The following is a 25,729-nucleotide window of genomic DNA, read 5'->3' as shown; positions in this document are numbered from 1 at the left end:
ACATGGTGGGATTGTTATGCCACCGATCGCTTTGTGACCTTTTTGACCTTATGGGTGTGCGATTGTTATGCCACACATAGCTTTAATTATGTCTCGCATTGCTAATATATGTCACCCGTAACTTAAATATGCCCCACGTAGTCTTGGCACGCCTTTTTGTTTTGTCAAACAAATGACTCTTTACACCAGGAATGAATTCTCCATTCCAGAATTTCCATGTATGCCAATTAGCAAAAGGTGCCAGAAAGTCGATGGATGCGCTTGATCTTGATAAGACAATCTGATGTATGGGAACTCCTCTCTCGAGGCTCTGCTCCTTCATGGCGTCAATTAGGGAACGCTGTTAACACGCCGGAACACGAACGAGAACGGGAAAAAGATAGACAGACGTAGACGGCGTTATTTTTAGCCGTGCATTTGTACCCACCGAGTCCCTCAGTTCCGCGAGCTCGGCGTCACGCTGTGTCCCGTCCTCGCGGTGACTCATTCGGTATGACTTTTTTTCAAGGCGGTGAGGAAAATGATGCTACTTCTTTAATAAAAAGAAGTAGCGGAATATCCGAGGGGGGTAAAAAAATATTGATAAACGCACCTATTTGAAGCATTTTTCTCCCTCTGGTGATCAAATTCAGTAAAGGCTCGATTGATGGATCACCGGTCAGAGGATTCTGAGTGATCATCCCAAAGTGCGATGCATGTCAAAGTGGAACTCAAGGCGCTATATGTTTTATGTGCCCGCCACGACTCGAAACGCTGTCATCAAATTAATGTTATGTCAGTGGAATAAGAATTCAACGGATTAAGCCGCACGTTTTCAACCGTGTTGGGACGTTCTATTAATCACTGCCGTCCACTGAAATTGACATCAAAGTGCCCAATCGTAAGTCTCCTCCCTCAAACCAGTTGTCTATCGCAGTACTATGACTGACCTGTAAGAGGCAGCACGGTGCCACACGACATCCTGTTTGCCAGAAAATACAAATTTAAAAAGTGCACAAACTCAATTTTTACTGCACACTTTATGATTTCCAGTCGTAAATATTGAACTTTTATCATATCGGAGTCGCGGTGTCAGTAAAATAAAACCACTCTTGCCACACCTTGTGGAAATCGCTCGGGGATAGCCTTTCAAGGACGGCAATCGAGCCTCGGGTGACTTTGATGAAATTTGGCCTGATTGTCTGGCAATGCGTATCCCACTTACGATATTAAAAATGGGAATAGGTTTAACTCGTAAAATGCTGCCCCGCTTAATTGCTACGTGAACGTGTGGCCTTACCCCCCCCCCCCCCCCCCCAGTTGCAGTCTGGATATAATTGGAACAGTAAGAGGTGGGAATAAGAAACGGGAAATTCTGCCGGATTCCCTCGGCTTCCTCTCGACCCCAACCACCTCTGAGCCCCCATTTCTTTTTCTCCCCATTTCATTTAATGGAATGAAAATACACGCATCTTTCCGCAGCGCTTTTCTTTAGACCGTCCAACACGGCAGAAGCTCTTTCAATTAGATGCCGCTTATCAAAATTGCTTGTTTACGCCACATTTGGCTTTGACCTCCTTGCTTGCTGTCGCTCCGCCGGGTTGATTTTTTTTTTTTTTTTTTTGGTGCATAATGACCCTCCCCGGTTGCCGTGTTTCATGCAAGAAGATGTAGCGGTGGTGCGGGGAGTTGATTAGCGTCATGAAATTGTTCAAAATGGTTGCAGAGTGAACATTCATTCATTCATTCATCTTCCGAGCCGCTTGATCCTCACTAGGGTCGCGGGGGGTGCTGGAGCCCATCCCAGCCGTCTTCGGGCAGTAGGCGGGGGACACCCTGAATGGGTTGCCAGCCAATCGCAGGGCACACAGAAACGAACAACCATTCGCACTCACACTCACACCTAGGGACAATTTAGAGTGTTCAATCAGCCTGCCATGCATATTTTTGGAATGTGGGAGGAAACCGGAGCACCCGGAGAAAACCCACGCAGGCCCGGGGAGAACATGCAAACTCCACACAGGGAGGCCGGAGCTGGAATCGAACCCGGTACCTCTGCACTGTGAAGCCGACGTGCTAACCACTGGACTACCGGGCCGCCTCTGCAGAGTGAACATTGTTGTTGTAATCGTTGCTCTTACATTCCCAAGTGTGTACAGAGTGAATTACCGCACGGGAATCGAAGATTCCAAGCAGATTTCCAAAATAAAATTTGCCTGACCAGCTTCAAATCACTGTCATTGATTTAGCAAGTTACGCTGGTCTCCATCTGTGGGATGACATTTTTTTTTAAAATGATATGACACCGTTTATTGCAAATTAGCATGCAGTCTCCAAACTATGCCTTGTGGAAATCCAGAGGTCCGAGGACCCCAATTTGAGAACCACTGCACTAAAGGTTGCTCTAATGACCTGTAAAGCTGCACTTCCATTCTTGATTATTTTATTTTTTTTGTTTCTCATTTCCATCCCTGCCTAATTAATCCAAGTGCTCTCTGGCTTGGCTGCTGACAGCCGGCTTGTAAAGTAAGATTTGTTGCTGCGCTGCTGCTCATTACCATTGATGAAGTGGAGTGTTGGCGGCGCCGGGGGGGCTCGGTGGGGGTGGGCCGGGTCGCGGTCGAGCCTGTGGTCGCCAAGCGGGTCATTCCTCGTCTCCGCTTGGACAGCGCTGCTACCCGATTAATTGCTCCCACAGCACTGGTGAGCTTGCAGTGAGCAGGAATGATTTTGGAGTGACTGAATGGTGCAGTGATGTGAGTCTGGAGGGTGGGGGCCGGGGGGCGGGGGGTCTTTCATACTATCCATTTGTCTATAACATTGGTGAAGCGACACGTGGTTCATGACTCAAGGTTATTCTGCATGTCCTTTTCCAAGAGACGGCAACCCGGTGGGTGACTGGTTAACGTGTTCGCTTCACAGTGCAGAGGTGTAAGGTTCGATTCCGGCTCCCTGTGTACAGTGTGCATGTTCTCCCCCGTGCCTGCGTGGGTTTTCTCCGGGTGCTCCGGTTTCCCCGCACATTCCAAAAACATGCATTTAAGGTTGAAATTACAACGAAATCGTGATTGTGAGCGTTTCCCAGTCAACAATTGCATGTTGGTGATGACTCGGCCCAATTTTTATTGTATTAGTATACCGACAAATATATTCAGCACAACAGTCCTGTTGTCAAGCTGTATATTGGAGAATTCTGCTACGTAAGGTGTCCTTCACTGGGTAATACGAACCCACAAGGTTAAGGTGAAGAGGTGATCCCCCCCCCCCGCCGTCCAGTAAATATAGAAAGCCAAGAGCCACCATTTAGTTGGACCGGCCAGTTCATCTTGGACATATTGATCGGCATCAATTTACTCCCCTTTACTCCAGGGATTACCTCTCTGTCGAGTAATATAAAGGTTTCCTCGGCTGTCAGTCAGCTGTCGAGGCCAATTCCACCTGGCACGCTTCACGCCTGTCACCGGTATGGACTCGTCACGTGCTGCCCCCATCCAGCATCCAGTCAGATGGGCTACGTACGTCCATCACCAAGGCCTCATGCCGGATGGAAAAAATAGCTTTTATTCCGTTTAGGAATTAGCTTGTAGCTCACTGTTAACGATTACAGTGAATGCCCATTCCTCCTGGGAAATACTTTGCTGATAGATGAAAATCCTCAATTTAAAGAGACCAAAATGATGATTTAAAGTTATTAAAACACACCTAAAGATAATGATATGAAGTATTCCTTCCTGCCTATTTTCATATTCTCGCCTGCACAATTCTTCAAAGAAGAGGCCAAGCGGGCTTGCTTCAAGCTTGCTAACAATGCGCCAGCATCCCTCTTGATACTTTGGCTTTATTTTCTGTTTTCGGTGATTGGTGCTTTGTTGACGGATGACTGTTTTCACTTTCTTTTGCCGTTGTAGTACTATTTTATATGTCAAGTGCTTTGTTCCAGCTGCAGCTGTTGTACAATGCGCTGTATAAATAAAGTTGTAGTGTACAATACAATACAATACATGCTGATTTAGATAGCGCTTTCACAATGTTATTGTGTTGTTACACACAACAAAAGATCTTTAAACACCAACATTTTGGAATTCTATCATTTTGTCCGCAAGCTAAATGCTAACGTACTGATGTTATACAGTACGTTACACAGACAGGATAATAAAAATTTGCATTTATTTCATGGTCTTTAGAAACCTACCTACCAGGCGGCCCGGTAGTCCAGTGGTTAGCACGTGGGCTTCACAGTGCAGAGGCACCGGGTTCGATTCCAGCTCCGGCCTCCCTGTGTGGAGTTTGCATGTTCTCCCCGGCGGGGCCTGCGTGGGTTTTCTCCGGGTGCTCCGGTTTCCTCCCACATTCCAAAAACATGCGTGGCAGGCTGATTGAACACTCTAAATCAGGTGTCACCAACATTTTTGAGGGTGAGAGCAACTTCATGTGTACCGATTGTGTGAAGGGCTACCAAATTGATACACGTCTGAAATAACATATTTGTCCAAAATACCTTCAATAATATGAGGATGTGTTATTTTTAATACTTGATGATTTAAATTGTCAGACTTTGATGGTGTTTCGAAATGTCTCACAGTACTGCCAATGTTTGCATTTTTAAATCATAATTTCTACTAGCAAATCACAATGTCCAGGCACTGGCGGGCTACTCAAGTGGTCTTCACGGGCTACCTGATGCCCGCGGGCACCATGTTGGTGACCACTGCTCTAAATTGTCCCTTGTTGTGAGTGTGAGTGCGAATGGTTGTTTGTTTCTGTGTGCCCTGCGATTGGCTTGCAACCGATTCAGGGTGTCCCCCGCCTACTGCCCGAAGACAGCTGGGATAGGCTCCAGCACCCCCCCGCGACCCTAGTGAGGATCAAGCGGCTCGGAAGATGAATGAATGAAAATGAATGAATAGAAACCTACCAACACCTGCTTCATTCGTGCGCATGGAGCGGCAACACACCCGCACTAAGCGCACCACAATTTTCAGAGGTGCGCTCGCTTAATGCTCGCATATCATGCGAAACACTTTAGACGGGTGAACAGAAATTTGCGGAGATGTTATGTATGATATTTGTAAACCTTCAAAGCGGCGCTACTTTAACTCACACGGCGCAGCAACACATGCAAAGCGAGCATAGATCATACTCAGAGATGTGCTAGCTTAATGCTAACATCCTGTAATGTGAAATGCCATAAACGAGCTAACAGAAATAACCAGTTCTTGTGATTGTTAACCGCAGACGTTCTCCATTTTCTCTGAGCTCCGTAAGAATTACGACCGCTTTAAAATCTTGCGCCACGTCGCGGGGGAACAGTGCATTAGCCGTTGCGACTGCCAGGCGTGGGCAGGGCGAGCCCTGTTGTAAATGATTCCCAGCGGGAAGCTGGTGAGTCTGCCCGGCCGCCATCTGCCCATTGATTCTTCTCGCTGGGATTTATCGTGGAATCCCCGCGTTTGGATGAAAGGCTGTGACCTTGCCCTTCTACTGGTATCGCCTCGCCGCCCGTGGGCTGCGGAGGAGTTATTAAAAACTCCATTAAAGCCACTCATCGGGCAGATATAGAGATGTCACAACAAGAGATTGATCTGAGAAAGAAGTGTAACCCGGAGAAAACTCCAGAATGCCTTCAAGCTGAAATAAAGGCTGCCTTCGGACATCAGTCAGAACCCCCCCCCCCCCCCCCTAAATGAATCCCTCTGGCTCATCTATCATTACGGTTATTTATTACATTTTTTTCCCCCCATGCTGCAGATCCTGAAGGAGTTCAAGGATGAAGAATGGGACATAGGAAACATCGTCCACACGTTGACCAACAGACGCTACGCGGAAAAGAGCATCGCCTACGCTGAAAGTCACGACCAGGTTAGCGATTTGCTTGGTTTTGTCGCGAATGACCAACACCCAAAAAAAATCCGCTGACCTTTAAAGTAGAGCCATACAGTTAGTCGTCTCCGTTCACAGCGATGTCTGCATATTCATTCATTCATCTTCCGAGCCGCTTGATCCTCACTATGGTCGCGGGGGGTGCTGGAGCCTATCCTAGCTGTCTTCGGGCGGTAGGCGGGGGACACCCTGAATCGGTTGCCAGCCAATCGCAGGGCACACAGAAACGAACAAGCATTCGCACTCACACTCACACCTAGGGACAATTTAGAGCGTTCAATCAGCCTGCCACGCATGTTTTTGGAATGTGGGAGGAAACCGGAGCACCCGGAGAAAACCCACGCAGGCCCGGGGAGAACATGCAAACTCCACACAGGGAGGCCGGAGCTGGAATCGAACCCGGTACCTCTGCACTGTGAAGCCGACATCCTAACCACTGGACTACCGGGCCGCCCTGTCTGCATATTAATTCAGATTTTGGCATCAAAAGCCCTTAGTCGGTCTTTGTTGTTATTTGTAAAGCAAAGAAACATTAGCATCAAAGACATTCGTCATCAAAAGCTCATTTTCTCCACATTTTGGTCAGAAATTTGTATTTTGGGTGACGCTATGAAAAAAAACGTAAAAAGTGAGAAACAAACGTGATCTGCCGGCGAAAGAAGCAAGTCTCCATTTTGGTTTGGTATGTTTGCCGCTCATAATGTCACGGAACACAATAAAATGCGGCTCTTAAAAGAATCCTTTGCAGTCCTCGCAGTTTGATGCTGCGTCCTCACATGGACATCGCCACTTCCCTCACTTTTCGGGCAATTTAGTCTGAAGCCAAGCCTCCATATCATTTTTCCAGGCCCTGGTCGGGGATAAAACGCTGGCGTTCTGGCTGATGGACAAGGAGATGTACACCAATATGAGCTCGTTGGCTCCCATGACTCCCGTCATCGATCGCGGCATGCAGCTGCATAAGATGATCCGCCTGCTCACGCACGCTCTGGGCGGCGAAGCCTACCTCAACTTCATGGGTGAGTCTTTGCGGTGCCGCCATGCTAGCTATGCTAGCATGAGCCAGAAATACCTGGACATAGGGTTGAGGTTTTATTTTTTCTTTCCTTTTTAACCCTTGGGTCCTTCAAATGAAAACAACCCTAAGTTACGCATTTTACAATTTTTGTAATGATGTATTTTGTGTTATACAAAAAATTTTTTTTTCAAACACTCAAAATGTTCAGAGGCATCTATGCTATCCATACATATATAGTTTTTATTAGTTATTTAGGATTTTTTATTCTTTATTTTTTGCAAAAGGAAAAAAAAAAATTGTGACTGGAGGTCCCAACCAAGCCCTACTAACAATCCCGACCGGACGTGTTCATGTAAAATTACGATTGACGTAAAAATCGCGTGAAATGCATGTTTACACATTAGGTTTACGATGCATTCAAAAATATGAATTATAATGGGTCTCTATGGTGCAAAATATGTAAATTGTGAAGATTACGAAATCAAAACCTTTTTTATTATTGCTGCAATGCCTGAGAATTATCAGACGGTGACGTCATGAAATTTAGGCCATTTTAGAACCCCCCCCCCCCATACGTTTCAGCTCTCTCATGTTTTTCCGAATGCCTTTGCCTTTGATTCAAAGACATCATTTTACATTTATCGTAAGCGGTGCACTACGAGGGTTTTTAAACAAGAGCGCTTATTTACCTTTGGCATGATTTCAAATCGACAGTCAACCATTCCATCTCTCGTGCTGAACAGAATTAAAGTCACAGTTTTAATTCGATTGCAAATCAAATGTTGTGTTGGGGACTTTATTTTAGATCGCAACCTGGACGTAAAACGGAATTCCCGTCTGTCATTTTCAGTAGGTTACGACAGGGTTTCCTCATGGATTTAATATCATTCAGAACCGTGAATTTGATCTCTACAATTTTTTAAATTTTTTTTTGCTCAGACTATATTTAGTGGTTAACAAATTACAAAATGACCTTCCGCCGTGAAGTGCTTTAAAGTGAACTCATTCCATTTTAGTGAGCGCTACATTTTTTCCCATTTTGTACTGAAGTCACTCAGATTGCTCAAGAAGCCATTTTGAAGTACGCTGGAAAATTCACATAAAATAATTGAAATAAAAAAAATAAATGATCATACCATGTAGCGGAAAGAGCTTGCTACTAGGTCCATTACAGAAATGATTTTGGCATTCACCAGGGCAGCTGTGGCATAAACGAGGTCTCATACATTTCCAATTGTTATTTGTCATGGTCGAGTATTTGATATGGCAGCATGAAATATCAATCCCGGGTGACAGTCCCATCCGTCCATCTATTACCCGAACCGCTTCCGCCGTATGCTAACGTCTGCACATTTACACCGGTTGTACCAGTGTTAATCAAGTCCTTTTAAATGTCCGCCGCTGCGATCAGAGCACAGATTTCTTCATCCCGCAGACCGCAGGCAAGACCTAAACTTTAATCCCTGGCAAATCCCAATTCATATAATAGCACGAAATACCCTTTTTAAAGTTTCATTCCATCCGGAAGGGTGGGGCGGCCGAGGCATTAACTTTCATGGCTACATTCCGAGACAAGTCGACACCAGTGAGTCATAGATTAGCATCGATGTATCTTTGCAATGTTTGAAAGCCATTTTGCACCGCCGGGTGTGGAGTAAAGCGCAGTTGAAATCCAAACGTGGTGGCCAAAAGCCCCCGCTTGCTAAGGACATTAAAGATTAATTAAAGATGTCACACGTCGACCTTGGTCTCTGCGTGCGCTCTCCGGATTGATGTAAATACTGTACACATTAGGCGCGCGGCATTCGTTGCGTGTTAGCGCCACCTGCCGATTGGCTGTGTTATAACCTCCTTAGCTTCCTGGAAGTCAGTCAGCAGCAGTGAGTGATTCAATCATCCATCCACCTCCTCGCGAGGGTCGCGGTCCTGCTGCAGCCATTAATTTTTCCCGTAGAATGAGATTTGGAGTTGGACATCAGTGGAGTGGTCCACACGGTCGCATCAGAAGGACAACCAGGAAGTCGCCTGTTTTGAGACCGGGCTCCCTCTTTACTGTATTCAAATCAAGAGGATCCCAGTTGGATATGGGAAAAAAAACAATCCGTGAATGTTTTTGTGAGAAGTGTGCCCGGTAGAGGTCGTGTCGTCCTTGATTGATTCCAAATCAATTCAAATTCCCGTTTTGCGAAATAACCACCGTTGATCAGTCGCCACTAATTGACTTGACATTCGAAAAACAGTCTTCAAATGTTTTTCACCTTTTAGCCCAAAATCCATCCATCCATCCATCCATCATCTACCGCTTATCCGGGGCCGGGTCGCGGGGGCAACAGTTTTAGCAGGGAAGCCCAGACTTCCCTCTCCCTAGCTACTTCTTCCAGCTCTCCCCGGGGGATCCCGAGTCGTTCCCAGGCAAGCTGGGTGACAGTCTCTCCAGCGTGTCCTGGGTCTTCCTCGGGGTCTCCTCCCTGTGGGACATGCCCGGAACACCTCACCGGGGTGGCGCTCAGGAGGCATCCGAATCAGATGCCCAAGCCACCTCATCTGGCTCCTCTCGATGTGGAGGAGAAGCGGCTCGACTCTGAGCCCCTCCCGGATGACTGAGCTTCTCACCTTATCTCTAAGGGAGAGCCCGGACACCCTGCGGAGCCCAAAATCCTCCGTCGCATTTTCCAAAACGTCGTGCAAATTTGTCGCTTGTCATGAGTAATTATGCAACTCGGGGAACAACGTTAACCTTTTCCGCTTTTTGCGCCGGCGCAATACAAGCGCCCCGTGATGTAACGACGCGAGCGAGGCGGCGACCTCGTCTCGCTTTTCAGACGCGCTCCTCATTCTGTCAACGAGCGTTTGAAGCGTACGGCTATACGCGAAGCCGGCTGAAGTAAAGGCAGAGAAAAGGCATATTGTTCTCCTTTGAGAGCTGCTGTCGGCCTCATTAAAGGGGGTGGCGCTTGTCGTTGCGGGATAACATTCATCACGGGCGAAAGTTGAAACTTTTCTTTCAGAAAAAGAAAAAAACGGCAAATGAACGGGATGAACAGATACCGCAGAGAGGCAGCAACTGTTCCAAAAAGCAACTTTCACGTGAGGTTGACCGTCAATTTGAATACAAAACAAAGCGAAGCTAGCGTACAACCGCTAGCTTAATGCTAACACCTAGCGGAAGACGTGATTGTGAGAACAACTCACATGGTTTCGATCAGTGGTTGAAGTGGAACAGCGGTATTTACATTTGAGGCGCTCATTAAGTCAACAGAACTGCGGTACCCGGTGCAAATTTGCTGGCAATGGGTCAAAAATCCATGATCACGAGCTATGGGTCGTGACCGAAAGAACGAGATCCCGGATACAAGCGGCCGAAATGAGTTTTCTCCGCAGGGTGTCCGGGCTCTCCCTTAGAGATGAGGTGAGAAGCTCGGTCATCCGGGAAGGGCTCAGAGTCGAGCCGCTTCTCCTCCACATCGAGAGGAGCCAGATGAGGTGGCTTGGGCATCTGATTCGGATGCCTCCTGAACGCCTCCCTGGTGAGGTGTTCCGGGCATGTCCCACCAGGAGGAGACCCCGAGGAAGACCCAGGACACGCTGGAGAGACTATGTCACCCAGCTGGCCTGGGAACGACTCGGGATCCCCCGGGAGAGCTGGACGAAGTAGCTAGGGAGAGGGAAGTCTGGGCTTCCCTGCTAAAGCTGTTGCCCCCGCGACCCGGCCCCGGATAAGCGGTAGAAGATGGATGGATGGATGGATGGGTCAAAATTAGGAGGGCAAGGTTGTCTTTGCAAGACCAGTTGGAAAAATATTCCAAAGAATCCTCAAATGTCACTCAAGCCCGAAAAAAAAGTTAGCGTGGAAGGTGCGATGACGTTGCATGCCAATCGGATCAATGAAGCCAGAGTCACTTAGCAGTGCTGAGGCAGAGCAAATCAATTTGCCACGGCTTGAAAAGTGCCGTTTATTTACCCATGACCGACAGTGAGGCTGCGAGATGGATACTGTAACGTCGATGGCATTAACGCGGCGGCTGCCGTGAAACGCCTCGCGGCTTTTTATCGCGACATCAGCATACCTGGCGCCGGCTGACTTTCACACCTCGCCGGGACTGCCGATAACCTTGCGGATTTACGAGGCGAAATGAGCAAACTGGAAACTTCCCCTGGTGTCTGCTATGTTAAAGACTTTCGCTGCTTTTAAACGGTTATTTTGTATTTTATTCATTTATATATATATATATATATATATATATATATTTTTTTTTTTTAATTCACATTGTGATCGTGAATCAGTGTATCATTCCGTTCTTTCCATTTTCAGTTGGCAGTCAAAAATGAAGAAGTGACCGATTCTTTTTGTTGTTGTTGTTGTCTAAAACAAAATGGCGGGCCACGGTGCTGTATTTGTTTTTCATATCAAATTGCTCGGTTTCACGTGACGTATTTTTGGCTAGCGACGATTTGGAAAGTATGTTAGCTTAATTAGCGACGCGGTCAGTCCCAGACCATGTCTTGGATCCATGAAATGATCGTTGAGTCTTATTGTATGGACGGCAAACGGGATTGAAGCATGAAAGGAATTGACGTCGGTGCGCGTTTTCCTTCTGCTCGGTCGATTAGCAGCACACCGTACGTACCGTTTTTGTGGGGCCACCTCGCACAACCGAGACAAATACACAAAGTTGACGTTTATGATAAACAAAGAGAACTACACGTGTATTGAAAACAACAACAGAGTTTTGCCGTAGGAACGTCCGCGTAGCTTAATGCTAGCAAACAATGCGGAACACCTTTGACATGCTAACGGTTAGCGTCAATAGTCGCAGGGTTTGAATCCGGCCGGGCTCCTTCCTGTGTGTCGTAATTTATAGACTTTCAAAATAGTAACTTCATTTCCAGATTGCCTTCTTTATGAATTTTTGTTTTGTCTTTTTTACTGCGATGAAAAAGCTTCCTCTCCTTTTTGACAAACAGTTTTTCAACGCGCACCCTGGCCGTGAAAACTTTGTTGTTGTTGTTGTTGTTTTCCGTCCCCATCTACAATCCGCTCTCGCCTCACCGCCGCCCTCATTGATCTTCCCTTTTGGCCAGAAATCCCTCCTGTGGTAAACACATTGATCGTGGCGGCTTGATGGTACGGCTAATTACTGAGGGGACCGTGTCACTGTCAGCCGTTTATCTGATGCGTGTCTGGCTTTGCCCGCTAATGAGATGCCTGACGTAACCTCGCGTAAACATGGCCGCCTCGCATTCATCCCCCCCTCGTTATAAGCGAACAGCCGCGGCAGCGCCGCGCAATTAGCCGACCGACGGCATCATAATACTTTTGATTTCTATGCGTACGGCAGAATCTCGCATCAACTTTCCGGCCTGATTGGCCCGATTTTTATGCAAGAACTGCATTGACTTCAAATGACATATCAAATCTCGTCTTCATTACGCACCGAAGGACCAGCCCGTATGGCATTTAGGTTTTTATCACGGTAAACCCGAGGAATACGAGTATTACGAGCTTGATTTTGTCATTGTTTCGGTTGTTTTTCTCTTTGTCAGTTATCATATCAAATATTTTAGATGCGGGCGGCCCGGTAGTCCAGTGGTTAGCACGTCGGCTTCACAGTGCAGAGGTACCGGGTTCGATTCCAGCTCCGGCCTCCCTGTGTGGAGTTTGCATGTTCTCCCCGGGCCTGCGTGGGTTTTCTCCGGGTGCTCCGGTTTCCTCCCACATTCCAAAAACATGCGTGGCAGGCTGATTGAACACTCTAAATTGTCCCTAGGTGTGAGTGTGAGTGCGAATGGTTGTTCGTCTCTGTGTGCCCTGCGATTGGCTGGCAACCGATTCAGGGTGTCCCCCGCCTTCTGCCCGAAAACAGCTGGGATAGGCTCCAGCACCCCCCGCGACCCTAGTGAGGATCAAGCGGCTCGGAAGATGAATGAATGAATGAATATTTTAGATGCCACCTGCTGACCCTGTGGCACAATTATGAGTGGCGGTGGCGGTCCGTCCACAACGCCCCCTTTTTTTATTGTACCTGCGCTAGTTTAGCAAAATACCAATAGAAAGAAAACACCGCTTGTGCACGAAAATAAGGTCCTTAATTTTCACCTGCTACCGGTTTCGGGTTCAAGATTAGTCATACCCTGGAGCCGGCTTTCCACAATTCCGTTTGACACGAGCCCCTCCCACCTCCGGTATGCTTTGGATGCTACATCCCAAGTCAACACCACCTTACCTTCTGCAGCGTTTTTTTTTTTTGTTAAGAACAGCAATTCAGGAGAAAGACGACACAAAATAAAGGCATTCATTCATTCATTCATTCATTCATTCATTCATTCATTCATTCATTCATTCACAGCTTTATTCCATAGATGCTGCATTGCAGTGTTGACAGGCCAGGCCTGATTGTCTGCTACTCCTTTAACAGCCACATCATGAAATTCATTAGCATCTGCTGTCAATCTCTCTTATATCTGCTTCGTCCTATTAACCTGACAATTTTTTATTTTATTTTTTTAATTCTTGGAGGTGCGGCTCGACAACCGCCATTTATTGTCCTGTCACGCGGCTTCATCCGGGTTGCACGTGCCACGCCATGCCACCTCTGCCGGGAATTCAATTATAGCCGGCTGTTGTTTTTACGACGTTGACGTGACATCCGCTGATGGATTCATCAACTGGGGAGAGTGGCATGGCGGCTCTTTGCCCTTCCGGGATTTGTGCGGATTTACGTCTCCAAGCTGATTGACCGCCTTCAACACCTTTTAAAACGGTTGTTGACATTCAAGGAACAAATAAACAGTGGACAGTGGAACCTCGCTCAAGAGCTAAATGCGTGAACTGTTTTGATTCGCAGACAATGATTAAATATTATTTAAGAACAGCTGTAGTCTAGCTAGGTTTTTACCGCCTCTAATTTGTTTTATCGTGGACAAGAAGGACGTATTGTAAAAGTTTCAGATCTAGTTTTGAACACCAGAAGAACGATTAGCCAAGAAACGTTGCTTTTAGCGCACAACGTCGGTAATCTCGATACAGTCAGCAGGCTAGCTAGCTCTTGTTTTTGCCGGCTCTCCAGAGGCTCCGCCGGGATCCTGCACAGTTTCGTGGACCATTTGCGACCCGAAAAGAGCCTCGAACCGCAGCGCCGGTGCAAATCTGCGGTGACGTTTCACTCTCTATTTTTGTCGGTGTACCGCAGGGAACGAGTTCGGTCACCCCGAGTGGTTGGATTTCACCCACAAGAAGGACGTATCGTAAAATTTTCAGATCTAGTTTTGAACACCAGAAGAACGATTAGCCAAGAAACGTTGCTTTAGCGCACGACGCCGGTAATCTCGATACAGTCACGTAGGCTAGCTCTGGTTTTTGCCGGCTCTCCAGAGGCTCTGCCGGGATTCTGCACAGTTTCGTGGACCGTTTGCGACACGAAAAGAGCCTCGAACAGCAGCGCCGGTGCAAATCTGCGGTGACGTTTCACTCGCTATTTTTGTCGGTGTACCGCAGGGAACGAGTTCGGTCACCCCGAGTGGTTGGATTTCACCCACAAGAAGGACGTATCGTAAAATTTTCAGATCTAGTTTTGAACACCAGAAGAACGATTAGCCAAGAAACGTTGCTTTAGCGCACGACGCCGGTAATCTCGATACAGTCACGTAGGCTAGCTCTGGTTTTTGCCGGCTCTCCAGAGGCTCCGCCGGGATTCTGCACAGTTTCGTGGACCGTTTGCGACCCGAAAAGAGCCTCGAACAGCAGCGCCGGTGCAAATCTGCGGTGACGTTTCACTCGCTATTTTTGTCGGTGTACCGCAGGGAACGAGTTCGGTCACCCCGAGTGGTTGGATTTCACCCACAAGAAGGACGTATCGTAAAATTTTCAGATCTAGTTTTGAACACCAGAAGAACGATTAGCCAAGAAACGTTGCTTTAGCGCACGACGCCGGTAATCTCGATACAGTCACGTAGGCTAGCTCTGGTTTTTGCCGGCTCTCCAGAGGCTCCGCCGGGATTCTGCACAGTTTCGTGGACCGTTTGCGACCCGAAAAGAGCCTCGAACCGCAGCGCCGGTGCAAATCTGCGGTGACGTTTCCCTCTCTATTTTTGTCGGTGTGCCGCAGGGAACGAGTTCGGTCACCCTGAGTGGTTGGATTTCCCCCGAGAGGGCAACAACGAGAGTTACCACTACGCCCGGCGGCAGTTCAACCTGCTAGACATGACGGATCTGCGCTACCGTCAGCTCTACGACTTTGACCGCGACATGAACCGTACCGAGGACAAGTACGGTTGGCTGGCCGCCCCGCCGGTAAGGAAAACGGGTTCACCGTGGAGAGGTTTCCCTCTCGCTCGGATCTCTAGCGCTCGTCCGGCGTCGTGGCTCTTCAATTAATAGCGGCGCTTTAGCTGAGTGTTTCTCCGCACGGGCGAGATGATGCAAACGCAGAGTAAATGGATCGGGATTAGGCGCCAGTGTGCGTAATTGATTCGCGGCGAGCGTGTCGTCGCGCAAGAGAGCCTGTTCACCTTGCGACTCTGTCGTCCTCGTCCTCCGAAGCCAACTCAGGGGATAATTGCAACCGTTCTCTGCCGCTCGGCCGACATTCTTTTCTCTCCTCCATATCGATCGCCAATCATCTACTTTTATTTCCCAAGCGTTTGTAACTGAAGTGGGGGGGGAAAGTTGCGCTGAAGTCATCATCTGGCTGTGCTTCCTAACCTTCACGTCACTTAGGTCGTTTCATGCCGGACGTTTTTCTAAAATTTGGAGAGCCGGTCGGTGCAGGCCGTTTTGGACCATTTGACAAAATTTTTGAAAGCCCCCCAAAAAAATGGAGTTCACTGGCCTTATTAGCATGAAACCCACCAAAAGAACGCTTCAACGCTCTTTTCTTTCATCTGCGGAAGAAAAAGGAACTTTCTACCTTGAACATTCTTTAGTTAAACCGCATTGAACATTGATAAGTTTCTTGAAAGTCCTCATTCTCAAGAAATATTCTGCAAAAAAGGTCTTTTATTGTGAAAGGATGCTTTTCAAGCAGTATTCGGCAGATACCTCAAATATCTAAACAATGCTTTCCTGCTCAATAACAACATAAACAAGACATAAAAGCAAAATAATAGGTTCAAAAAAACACTGCACTGATGCATGAACGGTCAACTGACTTGTGGTTTGATGTATACATTCGAAACGACTTTCTGGACTCGATAAATTAACATTTACATGCATGTTGGTGGCGGCCCGGTAGTCCAGTGGTTAGCACGTCGGCTTCACAGTGCAGAGGTACCGGGTTCGATTCCAGCTCCGACCTCCCTGTGTGGAGTTTGCATGTTCTCCCCGGGCTTGCGTGGGTTTTCTCCGGGTGCTCCGGTTTCCTCCCACATTCCAAGAACATGCATGGCAGGCTGATTGAACACTCTAAATTGTCCCGAGGTGTGAGTGTGAATGTTTGTTCGTTTCTGTGTGCCCTGCGATTGGCTGGCAACCGGTTCAGGGTGTCCCCCGCCTACTGCCCGAAGACAGCTGGGATAGGCTCCAGCACCCCCCGCGACCCTAGTGAGGATCAAGCGGCTCGGAAGATGAATGAATGAATGAATGCATGTTGGTTTCCATACGTGATGGCCGTTTTGGAAAACGTCCGTTTGACGTTGATAACGCCCGCTAACGAAACATTCGCATCAGTCCATTTGCACTTTAGCGCCCGTCCGCCAAGATGAGCGCCACCTGGAATCCGCAAAAGGCGCTTCCGACTGATGCGTAGCCCCCCGTTGTAAATCCTCTAAATCCACGCCTAGGAGGAGAAAGATAATGACTATTCATGCCGTTACGCTCGGGTCCCCGCTGCCTCCCCCCTGCAGGCCTTCGTGAGCGCCAAGCACCAGGAGGACAAGGTCATCGTGTTTGACAGGGCCAACGTGCTCTTCGTCTTCAACTTCCACCCCAGCAAAAGCTTCCAGCACTACAAGGTGGCCGTGCACGCGCCAGGAAAGTATCCTTTCTTTTGAGCGACCAATCACATTTCGTGTTCTCGTATCGTTCCATTACAAATGGAATGGTACGGATTTTTTTTTTAAATGGATGCTTTCCAATCGCAATGTGAACCCTGGTGATTTTCAGCCGCTTACATCCACATGAAAGCCTTTCAACGGGCCACATTAGTGCAATTCCTCACTTTTATCCGACAAATTGTCATTTATTAAAGCGGATTGCATGTTTAGATCCATATTTAGTTCATAGTGCGTTTCCTCGCTTATTATCGGAGGAAAAAAAAAAAAGCGTGCCGCGAATAAAAATAAAAGCGACGCAGCAGGCGGCAAGCAAACATGGCCGCGGTGTTTATTTGCAGAAGGGGGGGCGGGGGGGGGGGAAAAAAAAGAACAACAGCGGCAGCTGCTAATCTCTTTAATATCGAGTGCTAATCGCGAGCGTGCTAATCGCTAGCGCGTTAAACGCGGCGTAATTGCAATCACTCTTGACAGGGGTGAAGCCGGGGCGCGGCGCTTCGTCGCCTCGCCGCGCGCTTTTCATGTTTTTAAGGAGAGGCCTCCGATGCCGGATTCTGTCATTAGACGGCACGGACGTAAACAATATCTAGACTGTAGATATTAGATATAAAGATATATAAGTATAGATGTATATGCATGCATGCATTCACGTGTGTGTTTGCGCGAAGGCGTCGCGAGGAGATGCAGATGCTCGAACGGGGAACATGTGCCGAGGATCCAATTAGGGGATTCGAAGACGGATGAAAATGCCACTCAAAGGCAGCCGAGGTAAACGCGGAACGAGGCGAACGAGCGCCAAAGTGCTTTTTTTCATTACAAAGCGCCTGTCACGCGCTCAAACTTTGCTACGCGAAGGTTCGGCAACGGTCACGGAGCAGAAAATAATGGCCGCTCAAGACTGACCCGAGCCGCTCTTGCTTGACTCGCCGCCTTGTTTTGAACCGCAGGCCAAAAGCAGACATGACGCTTTTTTTTTTTTTTTTTTCCTGCAATTGGAAAAATGTTCCCAGGTGTCTTCAGAACATGCTTTCGCCAAGTTTCCTACCACGGGGCTAATTATTTGGATTTGATATTAGCCTGTTTTGAGGGGGTGGCCCTGTCTACGAGCTTGAGTGCTCTACATTAAACCCCCCACCAATTGCATTTTGCTATTCAGAATCACTTATTATTGTTATGGGGGGGTTGTTTTGTTTTGTTTTTTTTAACCCTGTGGAATCAATCAACAGTTGTACTTTTGTTCTCTTTCTGCAATGCCCAAGATTAGGGCGGAGCCAAGTTTAGCCTTAGTTGTTGAAGGGGGGGCTTTCTTTTGGATTTGTTGTTTGTAGGGGAAGGGGGGGGGGGGGGGGTGTTCAACGATGTTTGTTGTGTTTTCAGCTAAGAATGCGGCAGTTAAGTGAGTGACGAGTTTTGCATTTCAGCCAATCGGGGCGGGCGGGGGATGGGAGCTTAAAAATTTTTTTAAGCTCTTTATCCTTTTTTTCATTCATTCATTCATCTTCCGAGCCGCTTGATCCTCACTAGGGTCGCGGGGGTGCTGGAGCCTATCCCAGCCGTCTTCGGGCAGTAGGCGGGGGACACCCTGAATCAGTTGCCAGCCAATCGCAGGGCACACATAGACGAACAACCATCCACGCTCACACTCACACCGAGGGACAATTTAGCGTGTTCAATCAGCCTGCCACGCATGTCTTTGGAATGTGGGAGGACACCGGAGCACCCGGAGAAAACCCACGCAGGCCCGGGGAGAACATGCAAACTCCACACAGGGAGGCCGGAGCTGGAATCGAACCCGGTACCTCTGCACTGTGAAGCCGACGTGCTTACCACTGGACTACCGGGCCGCCCGGTATGGGGAACTTTGCTTTGAAAATGGCTGCCAGTGATTGAGTAAAGTGTGATAAGTACATATGTAAAAAAAAAATATTTAAAATCCTGACACTATACGTTTGGAATAATAAGCACACAATCAATGGTTGCAGTAAGTGCAGCGCGATGTGGATTTGACCCCGTAAAAACGAGTCCGTGTCAGGCCCCGCGCCATGACAGCTTTCTCTGACAGGGAGCGAGAGCGACGAGCCGGCGCCGCGGCGGCCACCTGTTGCTTGACGGTAGATCAAACGGCAATCTGTTCCGACGTGCGCGGCACTTTGCGGCGCTCGCGTGGCTGCCGTTTTTAAATACTGGCCGGCGTCCATTTCAAAGCCTGATGTTGCGTCTCCCAAGATTTGATGCAAGGCAATATGGCCAACTTTGCTGATGATGACCTTTGGATGTTGTTTGAAAGGCTTTTTTTTTTGCCGAACGAATAAACACAGAATGATGAATTATATTAAGCAGCTTAAATGAACAACTCGGGCTTTGCCCCGACATGTAAAGCTTCATGTCAGTCGAGATGTATCACGTCCTCCTCGACGAAACCAACTCTTATTTAGACGGGCTTAGTCTTATGTAGAGAGGAAAAAAAACAAAAGGTTTTCAGCAAATAACAGAGGATAAAGTGGCAGTAAAAATATGTGATTTGGGGATTTTGCGTCCCTCCAATGTCCTGTCATGTGTCACCATTTGGAATGGAAAATTGTTGGTTTTTTTAGGGGTATCGGACGGAAAATTTGGTTTCAATTTTTGCGGTGGGCGGCCCGGTAGTTCGGTGGTTAGCACGTCGGCTTCACAGTGCAGAGGTACCGGGTTCGATTCCAGCTCCGGCCTCCCTGTGTGGAGTTTGCATGTTTTCCCCGGGCCTGCGTGGGTTTTCTCCGGGTGCTCCGGTTTCCTCCCACGTTCCAAAAACATGCATGGCAGGCTGTTTGGACGCTCTAAATTGTCCCTAGGTGTGAGTGTGAGTGCGAATGGTTGTTCGTCTCTGTGTGCCCTGCGATTGGCTGGCAACCGATTCAGGGTGTCCCCCGCCTACTGCCCGGAGACGGCTGGGATAGGCTCCAGCACCCCCCGCGAATTTTTGCGGTTGACGTGCATCTAGTGCGCTGCTCGTAAAAAGACATTTTGCTGCCCCATGACAACATTGTCATCGGCGCGGGTGGGTTGTCGATGACCCCCCCCCCCCCCTCCCCTGAGTTGAACGCCCCAGGGTTGCCCCCGTTCCCCCCCCCCCCCCCTTTGCGCACCCCTGCATACACTTCAACAAGAGAAGCGCTTAAGGAATCGGATCCATTTGGATCGATAACGCAAGCGGAATCTCTAAACTCGTCATCCGATCATACAAAAAATGGGCGAGCCGACATGGCGTTGCGTTCAAGTGCCGCCACTCAAGAGTCGGGCGCGCAAGGACTTGCCGTCGAGTCTCGCCCATCGAAACCGACGTACAAAAAAGTACTTTTCAATGACATTCAGCCCAGCCAATTGCTTTTAGACGGGCCGATAAGTGCGCACTGGATTACATCTTTATCCCTCTTTTCTGCCCCCCCCCCACCCCCCCGTCATCTTTATCCCAGCGCCCTTCACGCCGAGATGGACTCTCCGAACGGGCCCTCCTTTTGACTCGTCCTCTTGATTGCACTTGTTTTGTCGCCGCTTCGCGCTGCACAAATTGGATTGCTCAGTTTGTGGTTGCATTTTTTTTTTTCTGTGTGCGTGTGATGGACGATTTTATGTCTTCCTGGGCCTTGTCGCGAGATTGGAAAAGCAAATAGATGTGTCGGTAGATTGTTCAGAGACTCCGCTCACGTACGGGGGGAAAAGACGGAGGAGTTTGCTCTTTGCTGCAAAGCTTGGCCGGAGTTTTCGCTTGAGCCGCTTGGTAGTCGTCGCTTTGGCCTTGGAGGCACCTTGTCAGATTGCAGCTCGACTGTGAAAAAGAGAAGGCGGCGGCGGCGGCGGCTTGTTTGGATTTAGCGAGAAATCACATCTGAAGCTCAAAGTCAGGCAATCCGTGCTGGGGCTCGCTTGACAACTCACGTCTGGTAAAGAAAGAGAAGGTCAAAAAAATAATTGACAAAACAAAACAGAAACTCAATTCGATGCCAAAGACGTTTTTTGCATGCCACCCCCCCAAAAAAAAAACCCAAATCCAGGCCAAAATACATTTTAAAAATCCATAAAAACCCATAAGAATCCATAAAAATACATAAAAAATCCAAAATACATAAAGAAAAAATCCTTTATGTATTTTTTCACATCAAGTCAAAAAAGTCCATGAAATGACTCTGATCGCACTTTTTTTCCAGTTCATGCCTCTGATCGCACTTTTTTTTCCCAGTTCATGCCGCTGGGACGTGAAGATTCGGTCTCGTCGAATCCAAAGCACTTGTGAATCCGACCTCCTCCCTCAAAGTCGATCTCTGCTTGCCGCCCGCAGTCCGCTTGACTTTCCTTAACCGCCGCGTGCCAGGTACAAAATCAAGCTGGACTCTGACCAGGCTCTGTACGGCGGCCACGGACGGCTGGACCACGGCACCGAGTTCTTCACGGAGCCGCAGCCCTTCAACGGACGCGCCCATTCCATGCAGGTACGCGCGCTGGTCTTGTCATTATTTTGTGGATGCATTCAACAGCAACAAAAATTCATTCATTCATCTTCCGAGCCGCTTGATCCTCACTATGGTCGCGGGGGGTGCTGGAGCCTATCCCAGCTGTCTTCGGGCAGTAGGCGGGGGACACCCTGAATGGGTTGTCAGCCAATCACAGGGCACACAGAGACGAACAACCGTCCATGCTCACACTCACACCTAGGGACAATTTTTAGAGTGTTCAATCAGCCTACCACGCATGTTTTTGGAATGTGGGAGGAAACCGGAGCACCCGGAGAAAACCCACGCAGGCCCGGGGAGCACATGCAAACTCCACACAGGGAGGCCGGAGCTGGAATTGAACCCGGTACCTCTGCACTGTGAAGCCAACGTGCTAACCACCGGACTACCGGGCCGCCCCAACAAAAATTCATAAATAAAATAACAAGTAGAGTAAGCCTGCAGAGGGCTGTCTCCTAGGGGTGGGGGTGGGGTGGGGGGGAGTTGGCAAGTTGTATTTTTTTTTTACTTTGTACTACTTGGTAATTCCAACGAGATTCCATCTATAAATATGAACTACAAAGAGCATTCCTCCCGTAAAAGCGACATCGCACTCACGACTCTTTTCATCCATGCTGTCCGAGAGGTGCTAATTAATTTGCGTCCCACCGAGAGCCATTTTTCTATTCTCGCGGCCCGAAACAAGCGAAGCGGCAGCGCCGAGGTTGGGCCTGCAAGCTCCCGGCCGAAGCGCCGGGTCCTTCGTGCCAAATCCAAGCGTTTTAATCTTGGGAAGAAAAAATAAAATTAAAAAAAGTCCTGCATTTCCCTACGTAAAGAATGTAAATAATTCAGCGTGTTACCTTTTCATGTGCGGCTGTGAAGAAGTGCTAAAAGGGGGAACGACTCAAAGCGCCCGGTTTTGTTTACGTGAACTCATCTTGAACCTCGGCACGTCACTAATGCAAGGCGCACTTAAGCAGATAAGGATGTTGTTCTTGTTTTTTTTTTTCCTCTCATCAAGGACCAACTTATTACTTTTTCTCTACTTTTTGACGCCTCGCTTGAGCGAAAGGCCACTTTTGCCAGCACGTTATGTCATTGCGTATGTCGGAGGAGAAGAAAGAGGGAGGCGGAGTACAAAACAACCACTTTGTTGTTTTTTGACTTGGAAACGTAATCGGACGCCGCCATCAGGGTGGGGAGGGGGCGGGGCTTGAACATGGCCCACCCCGTTTCATTTGCCAGACTCCGCAAACCATAAAAGGCTCCACCCACCCGACTCGGAACCCAAATAATTCCAGTCAACCCTTTTTAAAACATACCTGGAGGAACATGGCGAATCTGTACATTCTAACGGGGGTTCGTTTTAAGCGTCTCCAATAAAATATCCTCCAACTATGATGCATGATACAGTATGAACGTAATACGGGATAAACCTGCCAATGCCGTGTAGACCAGGGGTGTCCAAACTTTTTGCCAAGGGGGCCAGATTTTATGTGGTAAAATGTCGGGGGGCCGACCTTGGCTGACATTCTTTACATTGAACAACAATATTGTTCAACAAATTTTAGTAAGCCAGTCTGTTTCACATTTCCATTTTTATTTTAATTTCAACAATCTTAAGAATTTCTTTTGGTTCATTTGAAACAGGAATTTGAAATATGACATATCAGTCAATATAAACACGGAGTGATGTCTTGTTAACTCGTGAGTGATGCCCTCTAGTGTCTAAATGCTATTACTCATTTAGTGAATGCTATTACTCATTTAGCCACTAGAGGGAAGCAGTACTCTATGAAACATCACTCACCAGTCTACGAGACCTCAGTCAATGCAACACGTGTTCCATTGCGCCCAACCTGCGGGCCAGACGGCACTGATTTTATGACGGGGGCCGAGGGCCGGATGAAATTCGACCGGCCCGCGGGCCGGACTTTGGACATGCCTGGTGTAGACAGTCTGAAGAAAAAATGATTTGAAAAGACACGAAACAAACAACTGCAGCGTTCCTACTTCATCTCTGAAAACATTCACTCGGCAAATGTTACTCGCCGTAGGCGACGATGTTGCACTTTCTTAAAAAGAAAATTGTTGCCTAAAAAGAAGACAAACGATGGATGTCACGCTTTTACTTTGAAATAAGTGAAACCGTCATTGTTGCACGGTGCCTAAAAGATGTTGTGACTTCTTAACTTTCCGGAAAAAAAAAATACAAAAACAAAGTAGCAATTCCCTTAAAATAAAAAACCAAATTATTGATGTTGCACTTTCCCAAAACGAAAAGATTTATACGTGAAACATTTCACTGTCATCCACATTGTTTTGTTGAACTTGTTTTCTTTTTTTAATTCATTTTAAGTCAGGTTGAATCCTGTGTGTAAAAAAAAAAAACCCTAATTATTTTGCGTTTGCTTTTCATTTTGCCCGAATGCAAACCAAACAATTAGCGTCCTAACGTTGCTCCCGCGTGACCGTTTTAGAGACCCAGCAGCGCTTGGAAAGTTCACTACCTGATTGAATTGTTGACGGCGCTCACTCCGGTGACTCTTTGGGGAAATCTAAGGGCTGTTTTATGTCTGCCTGACTTTTTTTTTTTCTTTCTTTCTTTCTTTCTTTCTTTCTTTCTTCCATGAGATGACTAATGGCGCTCGGTGGCTATTGGCCCGCCGAGCGCGCGTGGAATATCAAACAGATTGATCAAAGAGCTTATTAGCAACTAAAAATAAATATCTGCGTACGTTGCGGTTGCGCGCCCGCCATGCGTATTGTTGTACCGTGTACCTGATATTCACACGCGCCCACGTTCTTACATTTTTAGCCCTCCGCGTGACATTTTTCGCTTCGATGTCGCACAATGAGAGCTCAGTTGTGAGAATGAAAGGGCAAACTGGGTTTTGCGGGGGGTTTTTTTGGGGGGGGTTGTTTTGCATCACTTACTTCTAAAGAAGCGGCCCGGTAGTCCAGTGGTTAGCACGTGGGCTTCACAGTGCAGAGGTACCGGGTTCGATTCCAGCTCCGGCCTCCCTGTGTGGAGTTTGCATGTTGTCCCCGGGCCTGCGTGGGTTTTCTCCGGGTGCTCCGGTTTCCTCCCACATTCCAAAAACATGCATGGCAGGCTGATTGAACACTCTAAATTGTCCCTAGGTGTGAGTGTGAGTGCGAATGGTTGTTCGTCTCTGTGTGCCCTGTGATTGGCTGGCAACCGATTCGGGGTGTCCCCCGCCTACTGCCCGGAGACGGCTGGGATAGGCACCAGCACCCCCCCGACCCTAGTGAGGATCAAGCGGTCCGGAAGATGAATGAATGAATTACTTCAAAAGAAGGCGTGACCTTAACTAGGGCTGTCGTCACTTAACAGCGCAGAATTATTTATTCATTTTTTGGGAGTTTGCTTGTGAGGCTTATAGTGTGTTATCGTCTTTGTTAACATGCAAGAATGTGCAAAAAATGAGATGGGCAACATTTTAAGGCAGTGGCTTTTTTTCTTTTTCCTTTTGCGGGATGGGGGGGGGGCAATACTTTTTGCCTGGTCCACCATTTAACCCTCATCTCACTTGTGTCATTTTTTTTTTCTTTACCCCCAGGTGTACATCCCCTGCAGGACCGCCATTGTGCTAGCCAATGAAGAGATCGATTACTGTTATTAAAGGACACACACACACACACACACACACACAGTCTAATTAGTCCATTTGGACGTCAAACGCTGCTCGAGTTTATCCGCCACCAGCAGGCCAATGGATTTTAGTCGTGTTCAGTGTTGTCTTGTAAAACGCTAGTGCGGGTGCGGGGAAGCAACAACCCAACAAGATAAAGAATGATTCGTAATAATAATCATGGTAAAATCCTGGATGATCGCATTTTATTTTGCACTTTTAGATGCTGATGTATGGTTTTTTTTTTGCGTGGCGTTACTTGACAATAAGGGTACCCTTAATACGGTTAGTTGATGAATGGTTAATAAGAAGCACTGGAATTCACCCAAAATGGCTGCTTCAAACCAAAATGGCTTACTTCCTCTTAAGTTTTGGCGAATGAATGATCATCAACCGCGTCCAGCTCATTTGTCAATTTTGTATTCTCGAGGATCCGTGCTAAAAAAACCGTACGCACATCACGTCACAATGAATTTTTTAAGCATCTTTAAGGGTACCCTCATGGTAACGTGGCATCTTATCAGTATTATGAGCACTTCAATCATTTGTGTGGGCATTGTCATGATAAACACGTAATTTGCACAGAAAAAAATGGAATCATGAAAAATGAAAAGATATTTGCATGAGCAACACTTTGGACCTTTTTGTCATGCAAGTGATGTTTTTGCAGTGTGGAACATTAAAAATGTGCCATCCTGGTTCCTCTGTACAATTTTGTTACACTTAATATATATAAATGG

The 25,729-nt window shown here is 47.6% G+C and overlaps 2 protein-coding genes and 1 long non-coding RNA gene across 3 annotated transcripts in view; 1 reads left to right on the top strand and 2 right to left on the bottom strand.

Annotated features, from left to right (window-relative positions):
- The window catches only part of LOC127609024 (uncharacterized), a 220,753-nt gene extending 211,246 nt beyond the window's left edge, over positions 1–9,507 (bottom strand). Inside the window, exon 1 of the long non-coding RNA XR_007964445.1 lies at positions 9,417–9,507. This is a non-coding gene — a long non-coding RNA (uncharacterized LOC127609024). The remainder of the gene's footprint in view (positions 1–9,416) is intronic.
- gbe1b (glucan (1,4-alpha-), branching enzyme 1b) overlaps positions 1–25,684 on the top strand; it is a 61,682-nt gene extending 35,998 nt beyond the window's left edge. Inside the window, exons 11-16 of the mRNA XM_052078446.1 lie at positions 5,728–5,838; positions 6,707–6,878; positions 14,983–15,167; positions 16,718–16,848; positions 21,213–21,330; positions 24,918–25,684. Coding sequence (XP_051934406.1) covers positions 5,728–5,838; positions 6,707–6,878; positions 14,983–15,167; positions 16,718–16,848; positions 21,213–21,330; positions 24,918–24,980 — 780 coding nt within the window. The 3' untranslated portion in view covers positions 24,981–25,684. The remainder of the gene's footprint in view (positions 1–5,727; positions 5,839–6,706; positions 6,879–14,982; positions 15,168–16,717; positions 16,849–21,212; positions 21,331–24,917) is intronic.
- The window catches only part of usp16 (ubiquitin specific peptidase 16), a 274,331-nt gene that overhangs the window by 153,221 nt on the left and 95,381 nt on the right, over positions 1–25,729 (bottom strand). The gene's annotated exons all lie outside the window — the stretch shown is intronic.

This window comes from Hippocampus zosterae, chromosome 10, assembly GCF_025434085.1.
Source record: "Hippocampus zosterae strain Florida chromosome 10, ASM2543408v3, whole genome shotgun sequence".
NCBI lineage: Eukaryota > Metazoa > Chordata > Actinopteri > Syngnathiformes > Syngnathidae > Hippocampus > Hippocampus zosterae.
The sequence above is the reverse complement of the archived record's forward strand: the minus strand, read 5'-3'. Positions and strand labels throughout refer to the sequence as shown.